The 27,732-nt window shown below is 43.4% G+C and overlaps 1 protein-coding gene across 3 annotated transcripts; it reads left to right on the top strand.

The window, feature by feature from the left end:
* Positions 1-283: 283 nt before the first annotated feature.
* On the top strand, positions 284-16,178 carry SMARCE1 (SWI/SNF related, matrix associated, actin dependent regulator of chromatin, subfamily e, member 1). Of its 3 annotated transcripts, none has more exons than XM_040617333.1 (11): positions 284-393; positions 1,230-1,280; positions 1,801-1,844; positions 5,004-5,171; positions 7,417-7,497; positions 8,611-8,742; positions 10,341-10,512; positions 13,096-13,268; positions 14,253-14,354; positions 14,915-15,125; positions 15,955-16,178. In XM_040617333.1, the coding sequence occupies exons 2-11, from the start codon at positions 1,274-1,276 to the stop codon at positions 16,164-16,166; spliced, it is 1,302 nt and encodes a 433-aa protein (XP_040473267.1). In that variant the 5' UTR covers positions 284-393; positions 1,230-1,273; the 3' UTR covers positions 16,167-16,178. The 3 variants fall into 3 exon arrangements, with proteins under 3 accessions (XP_040473267.1, XP_040473268.1, XP_040473269.1); XM_040617334.1 differs by having other exon boundaries at positions 5,004-5,108; XM_040617335.1 differs by lacking the exon at positions 5,004-5,171.
* The last annotated feature ends 11,554 nt before the right edge of the window (positions 16,179-27,732 follow it).

The raw sequence follows: 27,732 nt of genomic DNA on the forward strand, positions 1-27,732 counted from the left end.
AGCGCGGTGCTGGAGACCGCGAGCCTGCGGCAGAGCCCGCCCCGTGCCTCGGGACCACCGGTAAGACGCCCCGCCCAGGTGAGGCGGTACCGCCTTCCCGGTAACGACGGGGGCCGCACCCCGCGCCCGGATCGCCTTTGCCCCCAGCATCCCGCAGATTCGCCACAAGCCCTTCCAGCCCCACCGGCCCCGGAGGCTACGGGGAAGGCCCCTGCCCAGCGGGGGCCCGAGGGGCAGCGGGGCGGGCGAGCCGCCTTCCCCCGAAAAGAGAAACCAGCTGCCGGCAGGGCGGGGGCGACGTGTCGAAAGTGCGGAACAGGGCGCGCAGGCGCCGTCCTCGCCGCCGCCCCGGCCTGGTGGGGAACAAAGGGAGCGCGGCCGGCGCTGGAGCGGGTGAGTTGGGGCGGCCCATCCGGCCTGGCCCGGCAGCTATGAGGCGGGCAGGCCCGGGGGCACAGTGTGGCCCAGGGAGTAGCCTGGCTGGAGGGGGTGAGGGAGCAGGCCCTGATCTCCTCCCCGTTAGCGGCTGAGCGGGCTGCGTCCTCCGCCGGTTGTCGTGGTGGGTGAGGGGCTGGGGGGGGGGGGGGTGTGGCCGTCCCCCCGGCGTTTCTCGGCGCTGGTCCCCGGGAGTGGGGCCGTGAGGCCCGGGGACCCTTGTGGGGGGCGGCGGGGCCGAGAGCCCTGCACGCTGCTAACCAGGAATTGCAGGAGGGGCGACTTCTGCTGCAGCTTCGGAGGAGGCACCTGAAGAGAAAAGCCGCAAAAAATACCGCTTTTTCCATACACACCGATGGGCTTGTTGCTGAAAGGTTAAATCTCATGGCTGTGCTGCTGTGTTCGGTAGTTTTTTAATATCTTTTTTATTTTGTGCTGTGTAAAGGGCATGTTCTTTGGTCACTTATACATTAACACTAATTTTCTGAAGTGGACAATGGGTATATTCCCTTTATTTCTGAAGGGAAAAATACGTATAGACACACTTAAAACCTTTAACATGAAGATGACACAAATCTCAGAGTTATTTCGCAGCTATTTAAGGCCAGATTCCTTGGAAAGCACACTAATTTTTCAAAGATATTACACCTTGAATTTTTAGAAATTCTTTTGTCTTTATTTCAGAATTGGCAACACTTTTTCGTAATCAGTGGTAAAGGTAATAACTGAAGTTTCAAAGACTTGGGGAAGCAAAGGTATAATACTTAATAGCGTGATATTCTTTTGTCTTTCAGAAGTACAAATATAATGTCAGGTGGCTGAAAATTTGCCTATCAAAATGTCAAGTAAGTTTTCAGATTTTTCTTCCTTTAACTTGATGAATTAAAGAGCTGGTTCAGCAAAGCCTGTTGGTGATTATAATCCTGTTATTCCTTGCATTAAAAGGAATGATGTGAAATGTCGTAATTTCTGACCAAACTCTTGGCCTTAAATCTTGCTGTGGCTCATTTCTGACATATTGTTTTCATAGGAAATCCAAATACCACAGCTTCTCCAAAATCCTGTTCCACTGCATTTTTTTGCTTAACTTCTTTTTAATTGATGTACATATAAATGGATTTCATATTCAGTCTTATGCCTAAATAAAAGGCTAGCAATATAGCAGTGGTGTGGTCTTAAATATTTTTTTTCTTTCTCTTGTGTTCTTTGCTTTACGCTCTTCAGTGGCAAAATGCAAAGTCTTTGTAGGATTTTTGTCTTGTTTTTGTAAATTGTTTAAATGTTTGCCACAGCAGATGCCTTAAAAAAATCAGTTCAGATTTTCAAGGGGAGGAAAAAAAATTGCTTACATTTCTATCTTAACAGAAAGGCCATCTTACGCCCCACCTCCTACCCCAGCTCCTGCAACCGTAAGTATAGTGATTTCTCTCATTAATACAGAGATGGTAATACAGTCTTTAATAACTTAACTCCGTAATTATTACTCTGGTGCATTACCTTCCTGTATTGGAAACACAAACTCCTTGTGTTTTGTTATCAATATGGTATACACTCTTTAAATTAATGGTTTTGTTTTGTTGTTTTTTTTTTTTTCCCCGAAGCAGTTTGTGAAAGAGAAGCTGAATAAACTTGTTTCACTTTTAAGGATAGATTCTGCAGATACTTTTTTTTTCTGTAAGCAGTCAGTCTAAAATTATTCACAGTGGGTTGCAACATATATTGTAATATTTAAGAACAAACTGGTATGTTCAGTTCTAAAACTTCTTGCTTAACTGATGCCCAAATCATGGGCAAACTGCATTTTTTCATGTACCAAGCTGATTTATGGTGGAATGCATGAGTATGCAAAATTCTGTTAAATAATCATAGAATTGTTTAGGTTGGAAAAGGCCTTTAAGATTGAGTCCAACCTAGCTATTGGGTCAGAATAACAAAATGCTCATGATGCCAGTCTTACTCAGATTTCTTGAAGTGACTGCTGTTTTGAGGTCTCTGGCATGAGAAATATTTTACTTTATTAAAATGCTATGAAATGACACTGAGGAAAATATGAACAGTAGCTTTGAATCGCATCTAGTTGTATTCATGCGTGTATAAAAAGGTACTAAAATACCAGTACACTGTGGTCAGGAAAGCATTTGAAAGCAAATGCATCTCTTTGGTAGCGCTCACATTTCTAAATAGCTTGCATTTTAGGAGAAACATATTCACATGAGAAAATAAGAGTCTTTTTGTACAGAGGAATGAGCAAAGATGCTATAGTGGTATTTTTTTTTTTTTACCAGAGAAACTTGAAAACTCTGCTAGTAGTGTCCCTGATCCTGCATCTGGGATGAAAACTGCAGGATGGGATTTAGGTGAAATGTGATCCTTCAAATTTATTGTGCCATATTTTAAATGTAAAGAGGCTTGAAAGTTATATAATGTATAAATATAAGTCATGTTCTTAAAAATTTGCATAAATAAAACTTTATTTGTGTATGTTCAGAGTTTTCCTTTTGCATGCAACTTAATAGATTTGTGCCAGTATTAGGAGGAACATGATGGCATCTACCTTACAACTGGATTACTGCATCGAGAGCTGTGCATGTACATGTGTGATTCCTTTGGGATTATGATTATGGAAGTTGTTAAACAGTTTATATGGATGCGGTGCATTCTTTAGTCAAGACAGAAGTCTTCAGAAGGGTACATGAAACAAATTTCAAAACCGCAACTAGTGACATGCATTACCTGACTTTCAAGCATCTGCTGTATTACTTATGTTTTATACAGTCCTTCACATGATAGTCTGTGCTCTGTTAACACAAGTCATAAAAGTAGACAAATAACCTTGCTTGTTCTTCCACAGCCAGTTCCAGTAACTACAGTCAACAAAATACCAGTAGTTCTCCTAACTACAGTATTATAGCTGAAAGTAAAAATTCTCCAGGTAATGCAAGGTAGTTCCCTGGTAACATTTAAATCCTGTCTTGCATAAATAAAGAATTAAGCAGACGGAGATTACAGTTGTCATCTGATTTTATTGAAGAGGTGTAGTTCAACTATTCAAAACCTCTTGTTATGGTAATAGAGAAAATATAGTAAAATGGCGCCTTATTAAATAGTGAATGTGTATGTCATGATCACAGGCATACAGATTGAGTAAATGTCAACTGCTGTGACTGAGGTTTTAAAAGTTTGGCAACAAAACATATATTTGAAGCCTGACTGTTAAGGGATAATTTTACTCTGTATTTGTATATTTAGAAATAAACTAACTACAGTGTGTCTACATATACTTGAAAGCTTCACAAGTTAATGTAGTTTAGCTTGTGGGTTATTTTTGTTCAGTGTTTGTATTTGTCAAACCTTGGTTCTTGGAATCCTGAATCTATTTGCAGAATTTTTGTAACTGTAATCTAGAACAGGCCCGTCAGCAGATCACTTTAAAGACTGTTAGAATGTGTTTCTTACTAGAGCCAAAGTGCTGCTAAAGCGTGGGACACTGTGTGGACAACACTTAAATGTCTAGAAACACTACAGGATATCATGAATCCTAATGGAATGACGGGACCACCACAGTCAGGACTCGATCACAATTACTATTAAATGGTTGATCCATTTGTTTCCAACAGAATTTGATTGGGAAGTGGGGGGTAATGGAAGAAGGCAAGAGAGATTTATGTGAGGAGGGGAATACAGGAATACCTTCTGATAACTTGATTGTAGATGATGGGTAAGAAATTAAAAATATTAGATCTTTCTACATTACTGAGGTGAGAATGAATCGATCCACTTTCAAGAATGAAGATTTACTGGTTATCCTTCTAAATTGTCTTGGATTCAGTGATCTGTTAAGACTAGTTTATCGTTTCTGACCTGTAGATCTTACTGCAGGTCCCTCAACTCTTGTCAGACTGCAGCCTACCTCTAAACAGAAGCATATCTCTGTGAATTGTCTTCTCTCCCAGCTTTCTAATCCCAGTTCCCTGAAATACTTGTTTTGCAAAGCACCAGTAAAGCAGTAAAGTCTTTGGATACTGGTAGTGGTGCACAGATGGTGCTTTGAGAGAGATTTCCAGCTGCTCCCCACCCCTTTTTTTTTTTTTTTTTTTTTTTTTTATCAACAGTACAGTGTTGGTTGGGAAAGCAGATAGGGGTATTCATTGGTATAGTAAATGATACTGAGGATTTCTGCCCGATGACTGTGTGCTGTGATGCCGTGTAAGCTTAACCCTTTGGATATAAGAGTCTTTCCAAATCACTTGCTGGCTTATGTTGGAAAATTTTATTAGCCATGAACTGGATTTATAGGATACTTGTTTAAATGAGTTACACACTTAACAAATAAAATCACCAGCTTCAGACAGAAATTTGTAGTGACACATTTGCTTAAAAATCCTGTTTCCTTAATAGGTTTATACTGGAGTAAGTTTTGTGTCTTGAGAAGATACCAACTGCTACACCTCATTTGCTTGTTTAAATTCTGGTTGCTTTTGCATGCCATATTGCAGTTCATTTTCATTTCTGTGTTCTCGTTTGAGCTCATTTCTCATTCGTGTTTTTGTCTCATTTGTTTCCATCAGCAAATGCCCAGCACACCAGGGTTTGTGGGATACAATCCATACAGCCATCTGGCCTACAACAACTACAGGCTGGGAGGGAACCCGGGCACCAACAGCCGGGTCACGGTAGGAGAATCAACTATTACATCATCCGGCAAACAACAGGAATTGACCAGAAATGGCTTTAGAGTTAGGTTCTTCTGAGTCTTGGCTGCTGCCACTTCTTTATAAAACAAAAAAGTACTTCTGATTCTTATTTCCCACCCCCTACCCCCCTTTCCTTTCACTCTGAAACCTTTTGCAGGAAAACGGACTTCTACTCAGCAAAGAAAAAAAAATATGTGGTAATCATGTATGATGCAGAACTTCAAAAAGACAGTCTGTGGTCTTCAGTGACCGCTGCATGCTTAGGGAAAAGTTCTGTAGCGTGGGTGCAAATTCTTGGAGGGAGGGAACTGCTCATTTTATTGAGATTTATTGGCACAAAAATAAGGAGAACATTTTGCAAGCCAGAGTTCATTGATAGTAGTTGCGTCGTACTGTTGAGCCATGCTGGAGGTGCAAGCCTTTATTTTTCTTTCTAGTCCTAGTCTGGTAATAACTGCAAGGTCCCAAGTTCAGAAATCATTTTTTTTCAAGAGTAGAAGAACAGAATTATTTCAGATTTTATGTACTCTTGTCAGCGTGTGGAAAATGGATGTTCCATTCATTTTTCATGGAGAAAACAAAGTGAGATGGAGTCAAGTGATCCTTTCAAATACAGGTATAGTCCTGAGCGTTGGATGCAGTTAGGAAACAAAAATGGACTGTGGAAGCGTAACGTTCTTGTAACTAACACAACAGAAATAGAGTAAATCACTGTTGTTTTTTTTAAAAAAGTTTCTGTAATTCTCAGAACTTTTAAGGTTTTTCATAAAAACTTTACATCAAAATATTTGATTAGCTTGCAACGTGATATAAAGATTTCTCAAATAACAAATATGTGGTGCTTTTATTGAAGTGTTTCGGGTTTTTTTTTAAATGTCTCTCATATAAATCTTCTTTCAAACTTCATATATGAAGTTCATCTAGTTTATTAAAAACTTTTACAGAAGAGACCTTCCCCGTACAAGCTGGAACTTGAATGAACGTACTGTCTGAATATATACTTTTTTTCTTATACAAGAATAAGTTAGGTTTTGTCTGAGAACTTTCATTGTTTCTGTATGTCATAAGCATATACAGCTTTCTCTGCCATGCATATATCTATATATGTATGGTGTCTTTAAATTCCTGTTAATTTAAAAGCATTAAACAATTTCCGTTAATGTTTTTCAAATCCATCTGTATGTGTATATATGTATACATTTTGGTAATGCATATACCTCATGTACATTATTTATACACAATTCTGTATGCATTGTTTCATAGAGCTCCATAAGTTCAGCAAAACAAAAAGTATCAAGAGGTAAAACTTGAAAGCTGAATACACAACATGAGCCTTCTTGGCCAAATACAAGTATTTGCTTATCTGTGGCTGTAGTCCTGAAAGATCTTGCAGCTGCTTTATATTTTTATGAAAATGCTCCCACTTAATACAGTAGAACTCCTCGCATGTGCAAGTGCGTGAAGAGTGGAGGTTTTCAGAACCTGCAGCTGGCAGGGGCTGTAATGTTACTGCACTACTTTGGGAGAAAAACCCTGTCAGGTGTTTTGGAGATTGAGTGGACAAGAGGGGATGCAACAACTTTCCATCAGCAAGAGTTAGTGCTTAGTGTCCTTGATTTAGTGCAAGCAGCATGCTTGACAGTGTACAGACCTGAAGGAAGATAAGAGCACAGAAGGATGTTACAGGCTAATTTGGACAATTCAGTGCAGGTTGGATGCAAATAATACGCACATTTACAGCTCAGTTGCATAGGGTTTTCCTTTTACAATGAGTAGTTTAATTGGCTCCAAATTGCCACTGACAAATTTTGCTGAAAAATACATTACTAAAACGAACATGTCTCAAACTTCATGATCTTAGACTTTATCTCTTTTCACCTGTACAGTAGCCATGTTAAATTTGTCAAAACAGGTAAAATTAAATTGCTCATCAGAAGTGAGAAAAACAACCTGCTGGGATTGGTGTTTCTATGTAAACTCCTGAGCTGTCTATTTCAGTTTTAAGAATATGGAGCCTTTTTGCAGATTTATCTAGTTACTACTCTGTAAACTTACAGATAAAAGGACAAAGATTGGAAAAACATTACTGTGAGGACCCGCTCTAGTTAATACCTGTTCAGAGTTTGGGTGATTTTATTTTTTGTGATGTTGCTCGCTTCTCTTGGTGGGTGTGGGTGTGTGGCTGGTTTATGTTAACTGCACAAGAATGAGTGTTTTCCAGAAGTAGTGTGTATAGAAACTGTCCACCGATCACATTAACGAATGGATTTATTCGGTTCTTTTATAGGCTTCCTCTGGTATTACCATCCCAAAGCCCCCCAAACCCCCAGACAAGCCCCTGATGCCCTACATGAGGTACAGCCGGAAGGTGGGTATACAGTGTCAAACAAGTAACAATAAAAGTTAGTGTTCGTATGTGCTAACAATTAATTGCTGTTATCTTAGTTTCAGCTTCTAAACTTTTACTTCTAACAGCCTGCACATTCTTTTAAGGGAATTGTAAAGTACAGATGCATTGCCCTTCAGGATAAAGCAGTAGTCTGTTCATACAGTTGCCAATTTCTGGGGGGAAAAGATTTCTCTAAAATGATAATTACTACCACTGTCTCTGCTGACAAGGATCCACCCTGCCACATTCAGAAGTTCCTGTGACTTACTGACAGAACTTTTTTATATAAAGGAAGTATTCCTTGCGGTATACTGGGCTTGGTACAGTGCTGTAGCTGGACTGAAGAGTAGCAATGAGTGGACTTTGCATGTTCTCCTTCACCAACCTAGCCTGTGGCAACGTTTACTTCGCTATTCTATGAACTGTTTGACAGAAAGTAGGAGAGAGACTCTTGTGGAGTCTGAAATCTGATGGGGCATGGGGAGGGCATGTCAGCCTGTCTGAAGCGGGTGAGCCAGAAGGAATTTCTTCCACTTCTGGTAAAGTATCTTTACCAGCATGTCTGTCTTAGGCAAAAAAAACATCAACAAAAAAAAAAAAAGTCAAGTGGCGCAGCAAGAAATAACACTGGCAGCTCTCCTTTTTTTTTCCCTATAAAGTTAGAAACTTTTTTGGTGGAGTCAGAACTTGTTGGAACTCAAATTGATCAGCAAGACTGAAAAAATTTTGAAATGTTACATACTGATCTGAAAAGCTCAGTGCTCTTTATCATAATCTACTGCTGGATGTGTTTACTCAGTAGCATTTTTTTTTCCCAGAGATGCAGCGATGTGCATTTAAGAAGAGAATTAAGAGGGTTAAAGGCAATATTCTCATGAAACCAAAGCCATTTCAGCAATTGCCTGTTTCAGTAGATGGCTTCCTACTGACTTCCTGCCCCAGAAAATAATCGAAATAGTTTAGCCAGACTCATTCCTAACTTAATCCTGTTTTTCATGGTGATTCCAGAAAGAACACTGAGATGACAATATAAAATGTTTAATTTGGAAGTATTTAGATATCATTAGTAAAGCTCCAGCTGTTTCTGTTAAGGTCTGGGACCAAGTGAAGGCGTCCAATCCTGATTTGAAGTTATGGGAAATTGGCAAGATTATTGGAGGAATGTGGCGAGATCTCACTGATGAAGAGAAGCAAGAGTATTTGAATGAATATGAAGCTGAAAAGGTAAATGGAAGAAATCTGGGATGTTTATTACAGCTGATTCTTCTAGGAACTGGTCTGAGAAGAAAAATTCATCTTACCCATGCAGTGGTGTATGAGGCATTCACGAGACCCCTGTATGTAACTTAAATGGAAGTATGTCCTGACACGTCTTTTAGATTTTTTTTTTTTTAAAAAAAAATAACTGTACATCAACTGTGACTGGTCAGTTTTTAGACCTAATTCAAAATGAAGTATTTATAATTGAGTGTCGATTTTAACTGTTTAATGAACGGATTTGATTGTACAACATCAGTATTGAAAAGATTGTCTCAACACCAAAATCCTCTTTCAAAACTGGTGCTCTGCAACTTCTGCTATTGTCATGAATGTGTTCGTAAAAGACTTCCAGTCACATAGGGTTTGGTTTTCATGGTGTGATCTGGTATAACTCCACGCTATGGCATAGTGTTTTGTTTCTTAATAGAAAAATGCTACATGCTACCACTTTTAGGCTTTTCTTGTGGTTTTGTTTGGGTTTTATTGGTCTTAATGACAAAAGATGACAGCTACCTCATGTCTAGGTTGGTAAGTGTTGAGGACCTTTACAAGACTGTTACTGTGATCCTGAAGTACAAAGGGAAAATTGTCCAGCTGCTGTGTTGTGCTTAAACCTAGTAGGCATCTGAGGCTGTGTATAACCTGGTCAAATCTAAGCTGGTTTTATTCCAAGTCAGTAGAGAAGTACTTCCAAGCCAGATGCTCTTAGTTGAAAAAAAAAAAAATCCTATTTTTTAACTTGGTAATGATGTTTAGATTGTAAGCTCCTTGGGGCAGGGGCCGTCTTGTTTATATTTTTACAGTGCCTAGGTAGAAGGATTCCAGGCCTAATCATAAAAAGAACAAGACATTTAGGTACTTCTAACAATATCGTAGGTTATATCTCTTTTTTTTCATTGGCAATATTTCCAATCACTGTACAAAATCTAGACTTGGCAGATTTTGAAAGTGAGATTAAAGAAAGCAATTCAAAGGGAAAAATACTTCAAAGAAGGTGCAAATAGTGATGCAGTCCTGCTACCAGGAGGAGACAGTAGTCTGGCTGCAGCACTCTGTATCGTCCCAGTGTGGGGATGGATCAAAGAACGGAAAAATCATAAGTTATTCTGAAAACTGGTTCACAACATACTGCAGTAAGGAAAGAGAAGAAATCAGAATCAGAGATCTAGTTAGAATTCCAGAGAATTATTGAGAGTATTTAAAGTTAATTTATTTTTTTTTACTTTAACAGAGTTCATCTGATCATAAATACCTTGTTCTGAGATGTTTGATTTTTTTAAATCTCAAAAACCAAAGCTATCCTAAGACTTCTCAGATATTAAAACTGGAAAAAAAAACCTACTAAAAGTCCAGCTAGTATTTTTAAAACATGAATGACTGTGCAAGAAGTTCTAATTTGTAAAAAGAACGACTTGAGAGACCGAGTATGGTCGTCTGTGTATCAGCCAGATGATTCAAAATCGCTTTGGCTGTATAACTACAATTTGGGTTATACAGACTGCAGTTATGTCAAGTCTGAAACCGTCCAATGGTGCAATCAAACAATATTGGTCACATTTCAGATAGAGTACAATGAGTCCATGAAGGCCTACCATAACTCTCCTGCATACCTTGCCTACATCAACGCAAAAAGTCGTGCTGAGGCTGCGTTGGAAGAAGAAAGCCGGCAAAGGCAGTCACGCATGGAGAAAGGTGAACCTTACATGAGTATACAGCCAGCGGAAGACCCCGATGGTAAGCAGAAGGGAATTTGTATGCACATCCAGTGAGGCAGTCTCATTACAGGACCGACAGGATAGAGAAATGGATGCCAGATATGCAAAACTACCAGTGTACAGCTTTCACAACATTTAATGTGACTTCGTTTCTATTTTGATACCTTTAATACTGATTTTTCGTTATCATGTTTTATTTCATACAGCTAACAGCTGACTTTATCTTGTTTCCAAAAACTAAGGTGGCAAGCCAGTGATAAAAGTTATTCCAACCCTTAATTATGTGTGAAATAATGCTTACAATTCAAAACAAATAAGTCTGCTTAAACTCTGTAATGGCTTTAACATATGCACTGTAAAAGGCTTAGATGCCTGATTTAATCCAGCTTGAATGGAGTTTTGTGCTTTTATTTCCAGAAGCACATAATTCTGATAGGCAGAGTTTTGGTATGATTAAGAGCACCTGAACTTTGAATGTGTTCAACAGCTGTCATTTGAGATTGTTTAGAAAATAAGTTACCCTTGCTGTTGACAAGTTGATGAGGAAAAATCTGAAAGTTTATTTGACTGCAAGGAAGTGCACCCCACCCAGTGGGAAAACTCACTCACATACCTAATATCTGCTTTCTACATTCATGGTCAAATACTTGTTGAAACCTGAGGGTGTGAGGGTGAAAAATGTACTCAGTCAGTTACACCCTTTTTTTTTTTTTTTTCTTTTTTTCCTTCTTCCTTGTAAAAGCACACCCTTGAGATAAAGCTCATGACAAGCAGCACTTTCCCCACTGTGAAGTAACTCCAAAATCTATGTAGATAATATTTAGTGTTCAGGTAGCTGGCATTTTGGGACTTCAAACTCTGTTTGGTGCTACCTGAGCCAGATGAACTCAGCCAGAACCAGCTGTACCAGGTCCCAAGTTGCATCTGTTTACATCTGGGACAAAACAGCAAGTTGGGTTTTGTGATGGAAATGTTGCTTCTGACAGATCCTGCCTGGCACTGGGATCAGGAGCCTTTAGCATAAAAGGGATCTTACTAAAAGGACAAAGGCCCAATTCTAAGGAGACCAGTGTGCTTAATACTTGTCTCTTGCAAATCTGTTGTCATCCCACTGTCTTTCTCTTTCTGCTTTATTTAGTCAGATACCTCAATGAGCACTTGAACATAACACTTTGACATAAAGGAGACAGACTTCCATTAAAGTAGCTATCTTCTTTCATAATATTTTCTGGCATGATACATTAGAATTCTCCTTATGATATCTGTGAATAGTTGGGAGAGGGTTCTCCGTTAGGAAGACTTCTTTTTCTTCTTCTCCTGGACTTTTCTACAGGACATCATTCTGGATGATAATTCATACCTGTTGCCTACCTGATTGTAATACTCAGCTAAACATGAATTGTACTTCATAAGTTTCTTCTGAGTTTATTTGCTCCCCAGTACTTAATGCTATTTAATTACCATGCTTCAGGTTCTAATTAGTTTGACTTGAATATTTTGGAGTCTGTTTTGTAGATAGGTTCTTGATACCAAAGCTGCAGGCTGTGTTTTGATTTTTATTATGTTGAAAGGCTTTGCCTCATTTCCTTGAAAAAGTGTAGAAGAAATAGTAGAAAGATTTCTGTCTTCTATGGGCTGGAAGCTTTTGGGTGCTGCTAGATACAGAAAAACATTCAGTTTGATGCTGCAAAGCAGAAGAAAAGAATCTTACTTTTAAAATGAGTCCTTGTAAAATCCATAATACTGTAGTTTTGTTACATTCTGTGACTATGTTAAAATTGCCAGAAGTCCAGTATCTTGCCATAAGTTGGAAATTCTTTTAATTTGATCACAGAGAAGAAAAAAAATCCTTGACCTGTAATTTTTTTAGCTCTTTGTAGTGAATCCTGCAGATGCTTGTCAGAGAAGAGAATTTAGTTCCTGTTGGGCTTCCTTTAATTTCTTTTCTCTGCAAGAAGCTTATAGGGAGACCAGACATGACCTGTGTGCTTGTGTACTTCTCCTGAAGTGTATTTTTCTTTTCAGTAACTTGTTCTTTAGAGAACTATGTTTACTTAAAAATAACTGAATGCTTTTAATACACTACTGTGAATTTTCAGTGGCAAGTAAACATGTATCACTACTTCATGTTTTCATTCCTCAGTGTTTCAAAAACACAAGTCTCTTTTGATCTGTGCTACAAAGGTTATTTGTGAAGGAGTCACTCTTCTGTTGATATTTTGCACTGCATAATGTGCTGGTAACATGATTAATCAGGAATATTTTTTTTTTAAATTCAGTGTATTAATAGTCCCTCTTACTCTGGAAATGTGGAAAGCAACACAGTAAATAACTAGGTCAATCCAAGATTTCAGACATGTGGAAAATGCTTGTAAAGTCATAGCTGTTACAACTGTGCCAGTCTAAATGGTGTGCTATCCTCATGTTGTCTTTTCCTGATAACCTAATCTATATTCATTAGTATGAACCTTGTGACACGACAGCAACCGGTGTTAAGGGGCTCATTTTGTTTTAAATTAGTGGTAATGTGGGTATGGTGTCATTAGACTTGGTACGCATTTTGTGGAATTAAAGCAGTTACACTTAAAACTCTTTGTTTCAGATTACGATGATGGATTTTCTATGAAGCACACAGCCACAGCTCGTTTCCAAAGAAACCATCGTCTCATCAGTGAGATACTGAGTGAAAGCGTGGTGCCTGATGTCCGGTCTGTTGTCACAACAGCCAGAATGCAAGTTCTTAAACGCCAGGTTCAATCTTTAATGGTTCATCAGGTAAAAATAAACTATGTGAAGGCAGCTAAAACGTAATGGTGTTGGGCGGAACTCCAAGTCTCGGATCGTTTGATCATCTACATGACTATTCTTGTTGGATGTCAGTGTTCTGTATGCTCAAATAGCTAATCTCTGGATTTTCTTGGGAGTTGCAAGATGGGAGGCTTCATCTTCTGTGCTGTTTTGTTACTGAGAATCCTGGTAAAAACAGTATTTTGGTTTTTAGGATATCATAACTATTCCATAGTTCTTTGTTATGCATAACCCGCTGTATGTAGAGTAAGTGTCCTGTGTAATAGGCACTGGTAGAGTTGTGACTTATGGGTGACTTACATGACTCAGAATCTTGTTTGTAAAGATTCTTTATTACAGTAAATCATACCTATTGTAACGTCTTTTAATGAAAGTGAAATGCATACAAAGAAATCTAGTGAGGTTACTCTTGCACGTTTCACCTAGCATTGACTGGGCACATGCCTGCGTTTTCCAAACACGCATGTTAACAAAAGAACCCTGTCAGTATAGTCAGTCTACATGTAGGTGAAGAAAACTAAGACACTGGAATTAGTTAGAGATTTGTTGCATTTTTTTTAATTAACAAAAGATACTGAGGGTGGAGGAGGGTGGTATCCCTTCTTTCCTTTGAATTGTGGTCTTTCTGCTTTCGAGAATGTAATTGGTGTGGCAAAGGTGTGTTTATATACCTATGGGGTATGTAATATGAAAGAAAATTTGTAATTATGTGCTGGAAGATTGTCCTCAAGTACGTAATATTTTTAATTTATATTATGCCTAGCCAATCCTGAATTACTCATGCGCTTTTTAGCTATTGGGTATTAGATCAAAGAAGGCATAAGGATGTTTATGTATTATATGAGTGTATTTTAAAATATCGGTCTAAGTATTTTTATACATAGCTGTGAACTTTGTCCAGTTCTTCAGATGACTGAATACTAAAGTTCTTACCATTTATTTCATTTCTAGCGTAAACTAGAAGCGGAGCTTCTGCAAATTGAAGAGCGTCACCAGGAAAAGAAGAGGAAGTTTTTGGAAAGCACAGAATCGTTTAACAACGAGCTTAAAAGGGTACAGCTTTTGCTTTTCTCCACTTGCTCAGAGGAATCTGCTAGTTACCCATCTGTCCAAGTGCTGTACCCACTTCTATTTAGTTCTGTGTTCAATTATGTATAATTACACAACTGATGACTGCAGTGTCCTAGTGTGTGGGTGTTGGAAAGCACACAGTGTTTGCATTATTTCGTGCTCCTTCAGTGACCTGTAGTGGTGACATTCAGCCAGTACAGTTTAGAAGTGCCTTCAGGCTTCGCTGCTTGAGTTTGCTAGAGATCAGCTCGAGGAATGTGGCCTAGAGCCGCTGTGGAGAACATGCTGCTCTGTCCTTGGCTGCATTCAAACAAAGTTTACCTTGTTTATTTATCCCCCTTCCCCCACCCCCTTCTTTTTTTTTTATTTTTGTTAACATGCATGTGTCTCCTTCCCTAGTTACTGAAGCTTTTAATATGAACTTTGTCAAATGAAAAGTAGTATGCTGCGTTTAGAAATATTGAACTCATAATTGGGTTTCACTGATGTTTTTCAATGTAACTGAGGTAGTAAAGAAGGCGCTCTCCTTTTTTAATTTCTAGTTATGCAGTTTGAAGGTGGAAGTGGATATGGAAAAAATTGCAGCTGAAATTGCTCAAGCGGAGGAACAAGCTCGCAAGAGGCAGGAGGAAAGGGAAAAAGAAGCAGCTGAGCAAGCCGAACGCAGTCAAAATAACATAGCACCTGAGGAAGAACAGGCAGCTAACAAGATAGAGGAGAAGAAAGAAGAGGAGAGTGCTCCAATGGAGACAGGTAACTGCATTTGAAGACCAGCTTCATAATCCTCGAAGGATCAGCATTAAAATATCTCTGTAGAGGCTCAGCTTAGCCAACAGTAGTGCCCTGTATTTTTGCTGCTAATAGGAAGAAAAGCTTCAGAAGAACCACATTCAGAATAGTTAACTTCAACTTGGTGAAATCCAGTGTTTGCTTGCTTCTCATTAAATTGCTCCTTTTAAAAAGCGGAGAGGATAAGACGCCACAAAGTCCTGTGTAATGCTTTGTGTATAATGTACCCAAGGCGAGAGGAAGCTTTCTAAGCCTAACTCATCTTCTGGAGGTTGCTTAGCTAGGAGCAGCTGCAAGAGTTTCCTTGTCCCAGTGTCAACATCTAGCAAAGATGATGATAAACAGCACTTCTGTCCATGCTGCTCTTATGAGCTGATTTGCAGGCTTTTTTGTGTTGTGTACTGTGACACTAGAAAATATGATTGTATTTAAGCATATCAGCAGCCAGTATCTCAGTGAGTCATTGCTGTAACAGCATGAGTGAAAGGGAGAGGGGACCAAAGGAGTTGAATTCTAGTGCTGCTGGTTTAACAAGGCCCCTTGCTTTCTTGTGGCTGGACTTGTGCTGTCAGGCAGCTGCAGGTGACTTTCAGGATGCCGTGCAGCAGGACCGTGCATATCCTGAGCTCTGAAAGGTCTTTCAGAGTTGTGCCTGTCGCTGCATGTTCTAGGTGACAGAAATAACTGCTGTGGAGTACTCATATGTATGGCAGTTTCAGTTTCTTCCTAAATTCTAATTGCACAAGCAAAATGTAGTGGCATGTAAATGACACTGAGAAATATCTTGTTACAGAAGAGCCTCACCCAGAAGAGAGCACAGAAAATCAGCAGAATGGTGAAGAAGGAACATCCACCCCAGACGATAAGGAGAGTGGCCAAGAAGGGGTCGATAGCACTGCAGAGGAGGGAACCAGTGACAGCAACACTGGTTCGGAAAGCAACAGTGCAACAGTTGAAGAGCCTCCTGCAGACCCTATCACTGAGGATAGTGAGAAGAAAGAATAAATACTGACTCGTTTCATGTGTCTTTTTTAATGAAGTACTGGTTTGATTTCAGAATGTGATAATGCGCCTTTTGTATCTTCCTTGCCTGTATCACTTGTCTCCAAAGGATACTGGGTTTTAATAACGTGTCAGATTATCAGCATTGCAACTTAAAGGGGCCTTTAGAGGCAAAGGAACTCTTTACAACAGACAGAAGAGAAAACCTCGTGTGTCTGTAAACGCAGCTGTTACCATGTGGAGAGATATTTACTATTGCTTGGGATTTCTCCCTTAGAAAGATAGCGTTGGGTTTTGTATTAGAAATCAGGCCTTCCCCCTTTCTTCTAGTTACATTACCACAGTGAAAATGTGATTTCTCAAAGACCCTTGTGTTCATTTGTGGCTGGAACACGATGCAGATGTGTGTCATCTCGGCCCCCTGACCTGGCTTCACGGAGGGGCTGGCTGCCCCTGCCCCAGCACACCTAGTTAGCCCAGCACTGCTGTGCAGCCAGGATGCTGGTGCTGTGGTCATGGGGGCTGATGAAGCGGCACAGATCACAAAGATGGTTACTACCACTTGCTTTCTAGAGAGTTCTAGAGTACTGCTGAGACATCTTAAAGTCAGCCTTTGCATTAAACAGACATGATGCCTATAAAACCCAGAGCATTTCCTGGCCCTAACCAAACCAAACCACCCCACAGCAGGCCTAGCCCGCGATACTGCTGCTGCTTCAGCTCTGGCCAGCGAGAACATCTGCTGCAGCTGCCCAGATCTTTGCTTTGAAAGAAAGCTTTTGGTCCTCACGAGTAGTGCTCCTGAGTAAGCCTGAAAGACTTGGTCTAATGTGGGGTTTTTTTGTGTAATCTTTGTTGTCTTTTTTCTAGAGTAGCTGTTCTACAGTGATGGAGGCTCATGTTCTGCAGGCAGCGTTTCAGGACATCCATTTCCGAAGGGCTGAGTGGAGTCCTCTTGAAGTAAATGACTTATTTCTGTCATGCAGGATTCTTTTCAACAAGTCTTTTGCTTTTCTTTACCAATTAACTCCTTATTTGCCACTAAGATACCCTGGTATGACCCCAGCCAGAGATACAGCAGAGTACAAAGGACAGCTACGCGTTCTCTGGGAACAGTCACTAATAAGGCACAAATGATAAAAAATGGTAGTTTTGCTTGCCATGAGCACAAATGGTAAAAAATGGTAGTTTTGCTTGCCATGAGCTTCCAAAACCTTTGGGAACTCAACAAATGTACTGAAAATGCCACATTTTGCCCTATATAGATAAGCAAAAACCCTAATGAAGAAACCCACTTAATTGCAACAACAGATACAAGCAGTTTTGTGACTTTACAACTCCAAGAGAACACATGATGCATATGCTTCAAGAAACTGGTATGTTTTTATGGAATAGTGGGTATATCAGATGGTAATGCTTTTTAAATCCTTTTGGTCTTTTTTTTAAATGGTCTAAAAATAATAAAATCTGACACGTTTGGGTTTTTTAAACATGCAGTGGTCTGCTTCTTGTCTTTTAAGGTAATGTCTGTATTTGATTTAGGGCTCTCTGCAACCATTCTCCATCTTGGGGCCAGAGGAGAATAAAACCATGGAATTAATTATTGAAATATACTACATACAAAAGGTTATGCTGCAAAAGCACTTTGAAAACCAGAATAAAAACTTGCGACTTGGTCTAGACTTGGGTTTAAATGCTGGCTCTGCCTAGCAGGATGTCTGATGATGGCAGTTGACTTTAAAAGCCAATGCATGGGAGAATTTGTGGAGGAAATAATACAAAGTATTGGTGAAATTTTAATCTCTTTGCCTCCAAGCTTTTAACTACCTCACCTCAGATTATGAGAAATAATTTTTGTGTTTCTTTAAACCAAGTACCATTTCCTACCTAAAGGGCTGAGAGGGAGGAATTGGCAGAACATATCATACTTGCAGAGAGGAACATGCAGTTATGGACCAAATACTTTGTATCTGAAGCCAAGTTTTCCTGCTAATTAACTGCTGTGCATTCTCTCCAGGTCCACGAGATTTTATGAGCTGACTTGGGCCTTGATTTCTGCTTGAAAGCGATCGTTAGATCAGGTACTGTCTGGTGTACACACATAAATCGGAGCCGTCTCGTGTATGTATTAAACAGCTGCTCCAGTCTCTGCCTTGCAGTTTACAACTTCATTTTGTACTCCCAGCAACGCCAACCTTTTGGCAGCTGGTGCTGAGTGTGCTGGTCCTTCCACGAAATAGGGTAATCCAGTGTAATTCTAGAGAACTAACATAAATGCTTACTGTACCACTAAGGCTCACTCTCCCCCAGCAGCTGCGTGCTGGGCTCTGCGCTGCACCTGCTCTTCCCCAGTGTGCAAATCTGAACGTGACCGTTCAGGTGCTGAAGCAGAACGTGGCCGTGATCGCTCCCATCATTCCTACGGACAGTGTTGCAGCTGACGCACCTGCCGCCACGCGCTCGCTTGTACCCGCCAGTGACGGCGGCTGGAGGGGTTGTTGCAGAACGCAATAGAAAGGAGGAAAAGCGAGAGATCACTGATGGCAGCCTTCCTCGAACGGGCACACCGCAACCTGCGTGTGTGAGAAGGCTTCCATCTTCCTCATCTTTTAAGGAAAAGCAGTTCTGATACTAATGCATTTGGGAAAAGGTGTTACCTTGGACACAAAAAGAACTCTTCAGAGGAAACAGAAACCGTGGCTGCTCCTTCACTGGGGTTTGAAAAATTCAAAGCAGTGAAACCTACCTAAAAATTCAACTTAAATTTAAAATTTCAGTTTCTTGGCAGAGTGGGCAAGTTATTCTTGCCATTGTGCTTAAGCAGTTGTAGTGGTTAAATTGCATTTCGGGATTTTTTGTTTCCAGGAGTGAAATGGATTGCTTTTAGAGAAATACAATCTGGAAGCACTTAAAAGAAGGGGGGAGTTTACCTAGTGACCCATTTTGGTTTTACGTTTCATCATTAGCTGTGCCAAAAAGGCAGTAATTGAGAGAGGAGGCTTACTTGTTCCACTAACTCCTTCATCTGAGGAAGCTCCCGTCACAAAAAATAACAGCTGAAATACAATGTGAAAATTCAGATATGCGTGTACCTACAGCTCGATAGTCTCTTGGTTTGGGTAAAAAACAAGCAAATTGAGCAGTAAGGCAGTTATATAATATTATTAACGCTTTCAGATTTTCGAAACTGAAGGCAAAGCTTTTAGGAAAGCTTGCAAGCCTGCCTTTCACAGGAAGAGCCAGGTTAGCACTCGTCCTAAAACGTCTCCCCAGGCTACACGGGAATTTTTTGGATGGCAGGATAACCCGCCAGGCATGTGGTCTGCTTTTTTCTTCTACTAGAGTACTTTGTACTTAAAAAGCTCTGAGCGTTCATCATCTATAACATCGTCTGGCCTCTTCACACTCACGCAACAACCCCAGTCAAGCCAAAATGGATTTATTTTCCTTTAATTTCACCCTGTTTGGTTGTTGGCAGAGACCATGGTGTGACTTTAACTGGGAAACCAGTCCCCTGGAGTTGAAATTGTGAGGAGTTCTTTGTTAAAACGATGTTATTCGAACTGTGGAAGTCCGAAAAAGACGAGGCTGCTGCCCTTGGGTTTGAAGTTGAAGTTCAATATATCACATTGCATTTTCAGAAAGGTAATTCAGATTTAAAAGAAAAAATAAAAAGGATCACTCATCCCTGATGGTTCTATTCCCTTAATTCCATCCTGGGATCTGTTAGTGCTCCAGATCACACAGAAATTAATGGAAGTGTCGCTCCCATCAGCTGAGCTCCCTCCAACAAAGTGTTTTGATTATATACAAGTTGCTTCACATCTTAAGCTGCACATCTGAGGATTTCTTTACTGCACATTGGTCTTCTAAAAAAAAAAAAAAGTCATTCTCTGGAATGATTGTTGCTGCCAACGCAAAGCTTTGATTTCTGAAGTGATACCAGCTGGTGCCTGGACAGGGGGCCCAACCGCAAAGGGGCTCGGGAGGAACGGGCTGGTGCAGGAGCAGGAGGAGCCTCCACGGAGCCTCCACTCCTCGGGTGCTGCGAACGCTTGTTGTGCAACAGCTTTTATCTGTGCAACAGCCTTGCGTTTTGAAGGCCATTTGTGCTTTTCATCTGCTACCTATTCTCAAGGTATATGTAAATAACCGTAATTATTGGCGAGGATGGGGTGTGTTGCAGTGAAGGGTGTGTACCCCAGTGAGTAGGTGTCATCTTCAAGGGTAAAATAACTTTTCCGAGCTCATTAAAACCTCCTGAACCAACGCCCCGTGGGCAGCATCCAAACACTGACCAGCGCCCCGGCACCTGGCAGAGGTGCCCACCAGGAAAACGAGCATCAGGGACCAGGCGCAGGGGAGGGACCAGCCTGTGGGAAACCCACTCCCTCGCCATGCTGCAGCAGCCCTTCCCAGCACCCCGAGCCTGGTCCCAGCTCAGCACCCCCAGCTGCTGGGCTACTGGCCACTTCTGATGGCAAACAGCTAACTGGAGCTCCTGAGGAGCCAGTGTGCCCACCTGTCAGCAGGGCCTGAAACCCTCCCACGAGGCAACAGAGCAGAATGGAGCCCACCAGCTTGGTGTGGCTCTTGCTTCCACCGCTCCGTGCTCAGCCTGTGGACACGAGCCCCTGGGGCTCCCTCCCCTGCCTCGGGTGCAGGATGCTGGGGGGGCTGCCGGGGGGCCAGCACCGCCGTCGTCCCTTCTGGGGGGCTGAGCCACCTCCCCTGGGACCTGGCGAGTCTTTCCCACCCGCTGAGGAGGAAGAGAAGAGGCAAATCCAAACCACCGCCCCGTGGCCAGGGAGGAGTTGTCTTTGGTTTGTTTTTCTCTTTTGAGGGAAAGAAAAAAGAGGCTTTTTTTGAGAGTCTGGCTCACACTTGGTGACCTCTGACATTGCCAGGGCGCTGGTACTTCCTTTGTTCTGCAGGTAAAATCAAGTAGGCAAAGGTTCTCCCGTATTGGGTAGTTCTCAAAAATATGCTTTTATCTCACCACAAAAATACACTTAATAAAAGTTATTAAGAAGCTTGGGTTTAAAAAAAAATTGTTCTTAAAGTTCTTTCAGATTTTTTTTTTTTGCATTAATGTAATTATTAGATTTTATCACCCCAAAAACCTTTTGACCTACAAAACTGAAATCGAGTAACAGTTATGGAGCATGGAGCAGGCCCCAAAGGGTAAATATTGGAGGATATTTAGATGTTATATTTATATATACATATATAGATGAACTGGGCACCTCGTGAGGTTGTTCCAAAGCAATTCAACAGGCAAAGTGCTTCACTCCTGGTGAAACCCGGAGGACTTCACCTTTTAAAAGCTTTATGCACCTAAACACCCTCTGAAAGCACCAACCCATGTCAGGGGGTCAGCCCCCTGTGAAGGGCAAAGGTCTGGTGTTTGTGCAGCAGCCAAACTTTAGAGGGAGGGAAAATAAAAAAGCTTCTGGAGAAACTAAAAAAGGGTTTAAAAATAAAATCACCTGTGCATCGCATGGGATGGGCTTGCAAAGCGGATCTGCTGCCAGCGCAATGAGGACTTCAGCTGTAGGAGCTGGGGTTACATCAAGGGTTATTCCTAGGACAGAAAGAAATCAAACAGAGGAACAGAGGGATAAAATACCCGAGTAAAACCAAGGCCCGGCACCGAGGGGAGGGCAGGGCAGCGGTGCGGAAGGGAACAGGGGCGGCCGTGCAATGGGGTGTAGGGCAGAAATGGGGAGACCTCGTTTCACCCTTCAGCTCGGGGGCCGGGGAGCAGGTCCGGAGCCTGGCGAGGGGTGTGGGGTGGCGATAGAGCTGGGAGCAAGGGAGCTCCTGCAGGGAGGGGAGGGTGCTGAGGAGCAGCGCGCTTCCCTGGGCTGCGGGGAGCAGGGGCAGCCCCTCTCTTTGCTCGTTCAAAGCAGGTGCTCGAGGGGGTCCCCTCTGCCCCACCACGTGCTTGCTCACATCCCCTCCAACGGTACCCACCCCACTCACAGCCCACCTTCTGTGCCCCCCCTGCCTCAAGGAGTCTGTGAGGGTTTATTTCTCCTTTTCTTCTGCCTATGTTTTGTCCTCCTAGGCTTTGCTGTTTATTTAAAAAAAAAAAAATTAAAAAAGCTATTTTGGATTTTTTTCTCAATTTATCAACATTTACTTAAAGAAAATGCCTTCAGATTGGCCATCGATCTAAAAACCCTGTGCCGACACAGCGCCATCACAACTGCGCTGCCCTCGCTCTGCTCCTTTGCTCACCTCTCCTTCGTTCTTTCCACTGACAAGCAGTAATCCTGACTGCTGGAATACTGAGAAAAATACTCCTCGTCACCAACTCAAAGTGTAAATTGGCGCTGGCGGAGGTGCACGAGCTACAACCAGCGTTGCCAGCAGGCGTCCCTCTCAACCTGCCCGGAGATGGACCGCGGCGAAAATGGTCTTACCCTCAGTTCCAGATCCCCAGTACTTTTCACTCTTCTTTTTTTTTTTTTTTTTTTTTTGTGTGTAATACCTAGGAAGTGCCAGCCAGCAGCAATATGTGCTGCAGCACACTGCTTTGATGACTGATGATGAGGGCTCCAAACGACACACGCTCACTTGCACACCCCTGTTTACAACCCCGAGTGGCAGTTACGGGTTTCTAGCTTCACTTCTAGCAAGTAGACATTAGAAGCATTAAAAAGAACTAGGATTCTATCCTCTTTTCTTTTTTTCCAGCTCTCTAACAAGAAAAGAGTTGTCGGGGAAAAAAGCTTCATACGTGACAAAGGGATCCCTCGGAGGAATCCTGTGCGCAGGGGCGTTGGCAAAGGCTGTTTGCAGAGAAGATGCCCTGTAAGAAGGTGGAGAGAAGTGCTTTACTGGAGCGCAGGTGAAGCTGTAGGTGGTATGTGCCAAGGGGAAGGCTCAGGCTGCCAGAGCTGTCCTCACGAAAGCGCCGCTGGCCGGTGATTTGAGCCTCTCCACATCTTGTACCAGAAGATGGAACCAATCTGAAGCCATGTCCCTGCACAAACAGCAGAAATTCAAATACGAGCCCGAGCTTTCACGTTTGAGTTGCTCTGGGATAAACGTGCCCAAAGAGAAGAGTGGAAAGCTACTTTTCCACCAGCCCAGGTTTGTGGGGGCTGATCAGAGGAACAGCTCCATCGAGAACCCGGCAGCCCAGGGCGCGTTTTGCCTCTGGGAAGGCAAGGAATCCCTCCCAGCACGCACGGCCAGGCTTTCCCCATCGCCACCTCACTCCTGGATAACTTGACGTGACCCTGCCCAGGAATCCCACCACAGCTGATGCAGCTGGTCAGTAAGGGTAACTTATAGTTACGCTAATTTAACTTCATTGAATTAAGATCAAGTTAATTCTAAGGGAGCCTTTGTGTGAGCTGAACGCAGTTCAACTATCCACATCAGTCCGTGCATATTCACTTATTGGTATACCCTCGTGCACTTAAGGAAAAAAAGTTAATCCAGCGTTACTTTGTTAGTAACTTCTGGGATTTTTGAGTATAAATATTAAATAACTTTCATTTATTATCATTTGTTATCAATGTTTTGTACCACGGCCAAGGAAGGACAGGATTGCACAGCAAAGCAACGTGGATGCCGGAGCGCTTCGGCTGGAGCAGCGCTGGGGGGGTGAGACATGTGGCTGCTCTTTTTGTTCTCTCTTAACTGCATCACATTAAAAACTACGGAGCTGGCCCTGGCCGGGGTTTTGCTGCGAAGCAGCTGTGGTGGGGGGTGCCCTGCAGCACCCCCTCAGCAGCAGGTGGAGCGTGCTGAGCCGTTCAGCTTCCCTGTCCCTCTTGGACCTGCTGCGCTTGGAAGCAGGAGACTGGGAGCTGCTCCCTTCGGACCGGTACAGATCCTGTGCTCACGTGCAAACTTGCTGTGAGCCAGAACGGGTTTCTGTTACTGGTTTGGATCCCAGCTTGAGCAGGAACCATCCTCAGCCGGTTCACATCGCCTTGCGAGAGCTTTCCCGCGGGACTGGGTCTAACGCTCCACACCTCGAATTCAGTGTGTGCTTCACACACGTGCGATTCAGTGCTTGCTTAACACACGGGGCACTGCCTCTGCCGGCCTGCTTCCTCTCTGCAAGGGGCACAGGCGAGGCCGGTGTTCCGTAAGCCCACCGCTCTCCGGCACGGTCCTTCCGGGAATTCCGGATGCAAACCTTGGGCTGTGCTGCCTGTTCCCCATGACTCCCGCTGCCTGCCTAGGCAGAGAAATGCAGGTGTGAGCGCTGCCAGAGATGCTGGTACAACCCCAGCAGGGGCTAGAAATCAGCTTTAAGCTCTGTAGGCACCTCGGATATAAACGCGATCGCTGCGCCGCAGCAGCGTGGTGTTTAATCACACCAGGTGGAGGAAGGAGCTGTAATTGCACTTTGCTCTCAGAGCATCCCGGTTTTGTCTCAGACCCATTGCAGCCATAACCGCCCCCTGAAGGAGCCTTGATCAAGGTTTTGAACACCTCACAGGGTGCTTTGATTCCTGGATTTGCAGTCCCCCCCTATGTATGCAGAGCATTACTGACAGTGATCCCTGCAACTCTCTCCGTGCTGGGATTTGTACCGGTAACAAGGTGGAGATCAGCTCGTAGACTCTGGGTTGGACAGCATGGATCCTGCTCTACTTTAGGTCTGTCTCACTGTTTTTGTTCTCAGTTCCCTTCTTTCACTTTGACGCTTTTTTTTTTTTTTTTTTTTCCACGGCCTTCAAGGGGTTTTTTTGAAGTGGTTTTGCAGTTATCAGGCTGGTGCCTTATTTTGCTGTAAATTATCATGTATGGCTTCACTTGTGACTTATCAAAGCCTGTAATTTCTGTAAACAGTTTCAATTTGCCTTTTTTTTTTTCTTGATTCTATTAAAAAGGCAAGAAAAAGACATTTTAACCCACCAATGCCAGAGGCAGGGCGAGAGCCAAACTAGAAAGAGCGACAGTAACAACAGAAACAGTGAAAAATCACATGGTTGTGTTTTTTTTATTATTATCATTTCTTTAAGCCCAGGGATGAAGAACACCAGATCTGTGACAGAAGGGATGGGATGAGCTCTTCTTGCAGAAACCGCTGACGGGCTCATTCCCTGTTTCTATACCCAGTGTTGTTTCAAGAGCCCAGGGCACTGGTGTTCGATGTTACCCCTTGTGAACGAACGGTGGCCCGAGGCTGCCGGCTGTACAGCCAGCAGAGGCTTTAACGCTCAGTTCTGTTTAGGAGACATACTGCTGCCCCTTTATCTCCCTAAACAACCCGTGCCTCGCTAGTGCTTGATATCCCGGAGGAACTTCCCAACAGTTTGCCCACCTGTGTGGGGAACAAAGTACAGGGAAGGCTTCAAGACCCTCTCTAGCCCGACCCAGTGGCCGTGCACCCTCCCCAGCATGGTTCCTATGATGTCCCAAGGGATTTTCTTCCTATTTTCTCTCTCCTCTCCTTTCCCCACCTGCCACTCTGGGGTGACCACTGTCTCTTTCACGCTAGTTGAGGCCAGAAAGGATCCGTTTGTTCCTTGCAGGTGCCTCCCTATACAAATGGACCTGGGAGGGTGGGCAGGTGAAACGGAGCCACCCGACCTGACCGAAGGGCTGGGGGGCCGGGGACACCAGCAGCACTTGCCGCCAGCTTGTCCCCTGTCCCTCAGTGGTAGCAGGGTGCCCGTGGTTCCACCAGCCTGACCTCTCCCCATTTGTGTCACTGGGTACATTTCCCTCGTCACAGCTCGATTCCTGGGCTCCAGGTGGAGGAAGTGGCTTTAGTGAGGAGCAGGTGCCAATCTGTAAAATTGCTTCTTGGTTTGGGGCTTTTTTTTTCCACCAGAAAAGAACTGGAGAGAAAGGCCGTCAGCCGCGACATGACGCAAGCATGAAGAAGGTGACGCAGGCATGAAGAAGGTGATTTTCCAGTGACAGCGAGCATGTGCCCTTCCCTCCTGTGCCTGACCAACGTCCCTGGTGGGACCTGCCTGCCGCACAGATTGCTTCCTCTGCTGGCAGGATAAGGATCTTTTAATAACCTCGAGGTGAGATCACAATCATGAGACTTTTTTCAGGGCATCCCCTACAACTGCTCTAAGAACTCTTCTTGGTGAGGAATCCCAGCTTGGTACCACTCTTAATGTCAGGAATTTACTGGCCATTTCACTTCTGCTATTCTGTTTGCTGGAGGAACGGCTGTGCCGAAGCCTCCGCCTGGGGCAGACCCTCCCTGCACGGCTCCCAGGCCTGGAGCTGGGTGGGCTGTCCGGGCAGGGGGCAAAACCGGAGGTGGGAGATGCCGAGGATCTCGGTTTGGCATTGCCTGGCAAAGCGAAGCAGCACAGATGTCAGAGCCCCCCCTCGCCGCACGCGGAGGGGTGTTAGTGGGAAGTGGGCACTTGGGGAGGGTTCGCCCTTCGCTCCCCAGAGCTTCTGCCTGGGCGACTCCGGCGTCGTGCGGCGAAGGGCAGAAACCTCCCGGGGCACTGAGGGCAGCGAGAGCAGCACAGAGCTGAGAGCAGGGGGTGCAGCTGGCGTTTCCTTCGGTGCTGCACGCTGCCCTGCCCCGGCTCAGCACATTGCAGGGGACCCACAAGCCCTGGATGTGAACTGCGATGCTTTCACTTGTAGCAAAACCTTCCTACCTGTAGCAAAACATGGCTTTGCCTACCTGATAGGGCTGGTGCTGCTCGCTCAGCACCCCGTGAGCTGAGCTCTGAAGCAGAGCGGGGGTCTGGTGCAGCCGGGGGCAGAGCCGGCTCCAGCTGCACGGGCTCTCCCCCCGCTGGGCCAGCAGTACTTCAGTCTGATCTCACGTCAATTCACCCAAAGCTAAATTAGTGGAAAATACAGGCAGGCTTTGAGTTCAGGATGTAAAACCATCTTGTGTCGTGCTTTTCTCAGAATGGATTGCACCTCGCTAAAGTGCAGCAGAGCCGTGCGAGTCCTGCTTGCTGAAAGCACACAGCCCGTGGCGCTGGGGTCCCTTCCACCCTGGGGTGTCTGCGTGACTTAGTCGAAGGAGAGCCTGCAAGCAGTCCAATCTTACACACAGGACACGGACGTGAAATACAGGAATGAAATTCCGACGAGATACTCCGCTGCTGAACGAGCTACCATTCAATGTCAGATCCATTCGAGTCTACATGTTTCAATGCAGTTCAGCAGATTCAATCTTTCCGTCCGGGTGGAACCAACCTGAACTGAAATCTTTCTTTCTGAGCTAATTTCCTGTGGAATTTATTAGGAACGGTGTTTGCTTTTGAGAAGTCATATTGACGAACAGCTGCCATCTAGCCCTGCTACTTCGACCTGGGCAACAGATTTTAACCACTCGTTTCCACTCTTCTTGCAGCAGAGTCACCTAGGGTCTAACAGGAGAGTGAAAATACCAGGCCACTTTTTTTTCTAATGCACCAGGTTTTTCTAATGCACCAGTTTTTTAATAGTTAATTTAACTTGAGGGTGACAAATGTGCTGTAGCAAGCAGGCAGCACAGTGTGGCTTTACCTGGGCGGTGTGTTTGTTTGTGCGGGATTGCAGTTTTGACAAAGCCTGCTCGTGGGGCACACGTGTCAGCAGGAGCACGTCAAAGAGACGGATC

The sequence above is a fragment of the Falco naumanni genome, chromosome 18 (assembly GCF_017639655.2).
Source record: "Falco naumanni isolate bFalNau1 chromosome 18, bFalNau1.pat, whole genome shotgun sequence".
NCBI lineage: Eukaryota > Metazoa > Chordata > Aves > Falconiformes > Falconidae > Falco > Falco naumanni.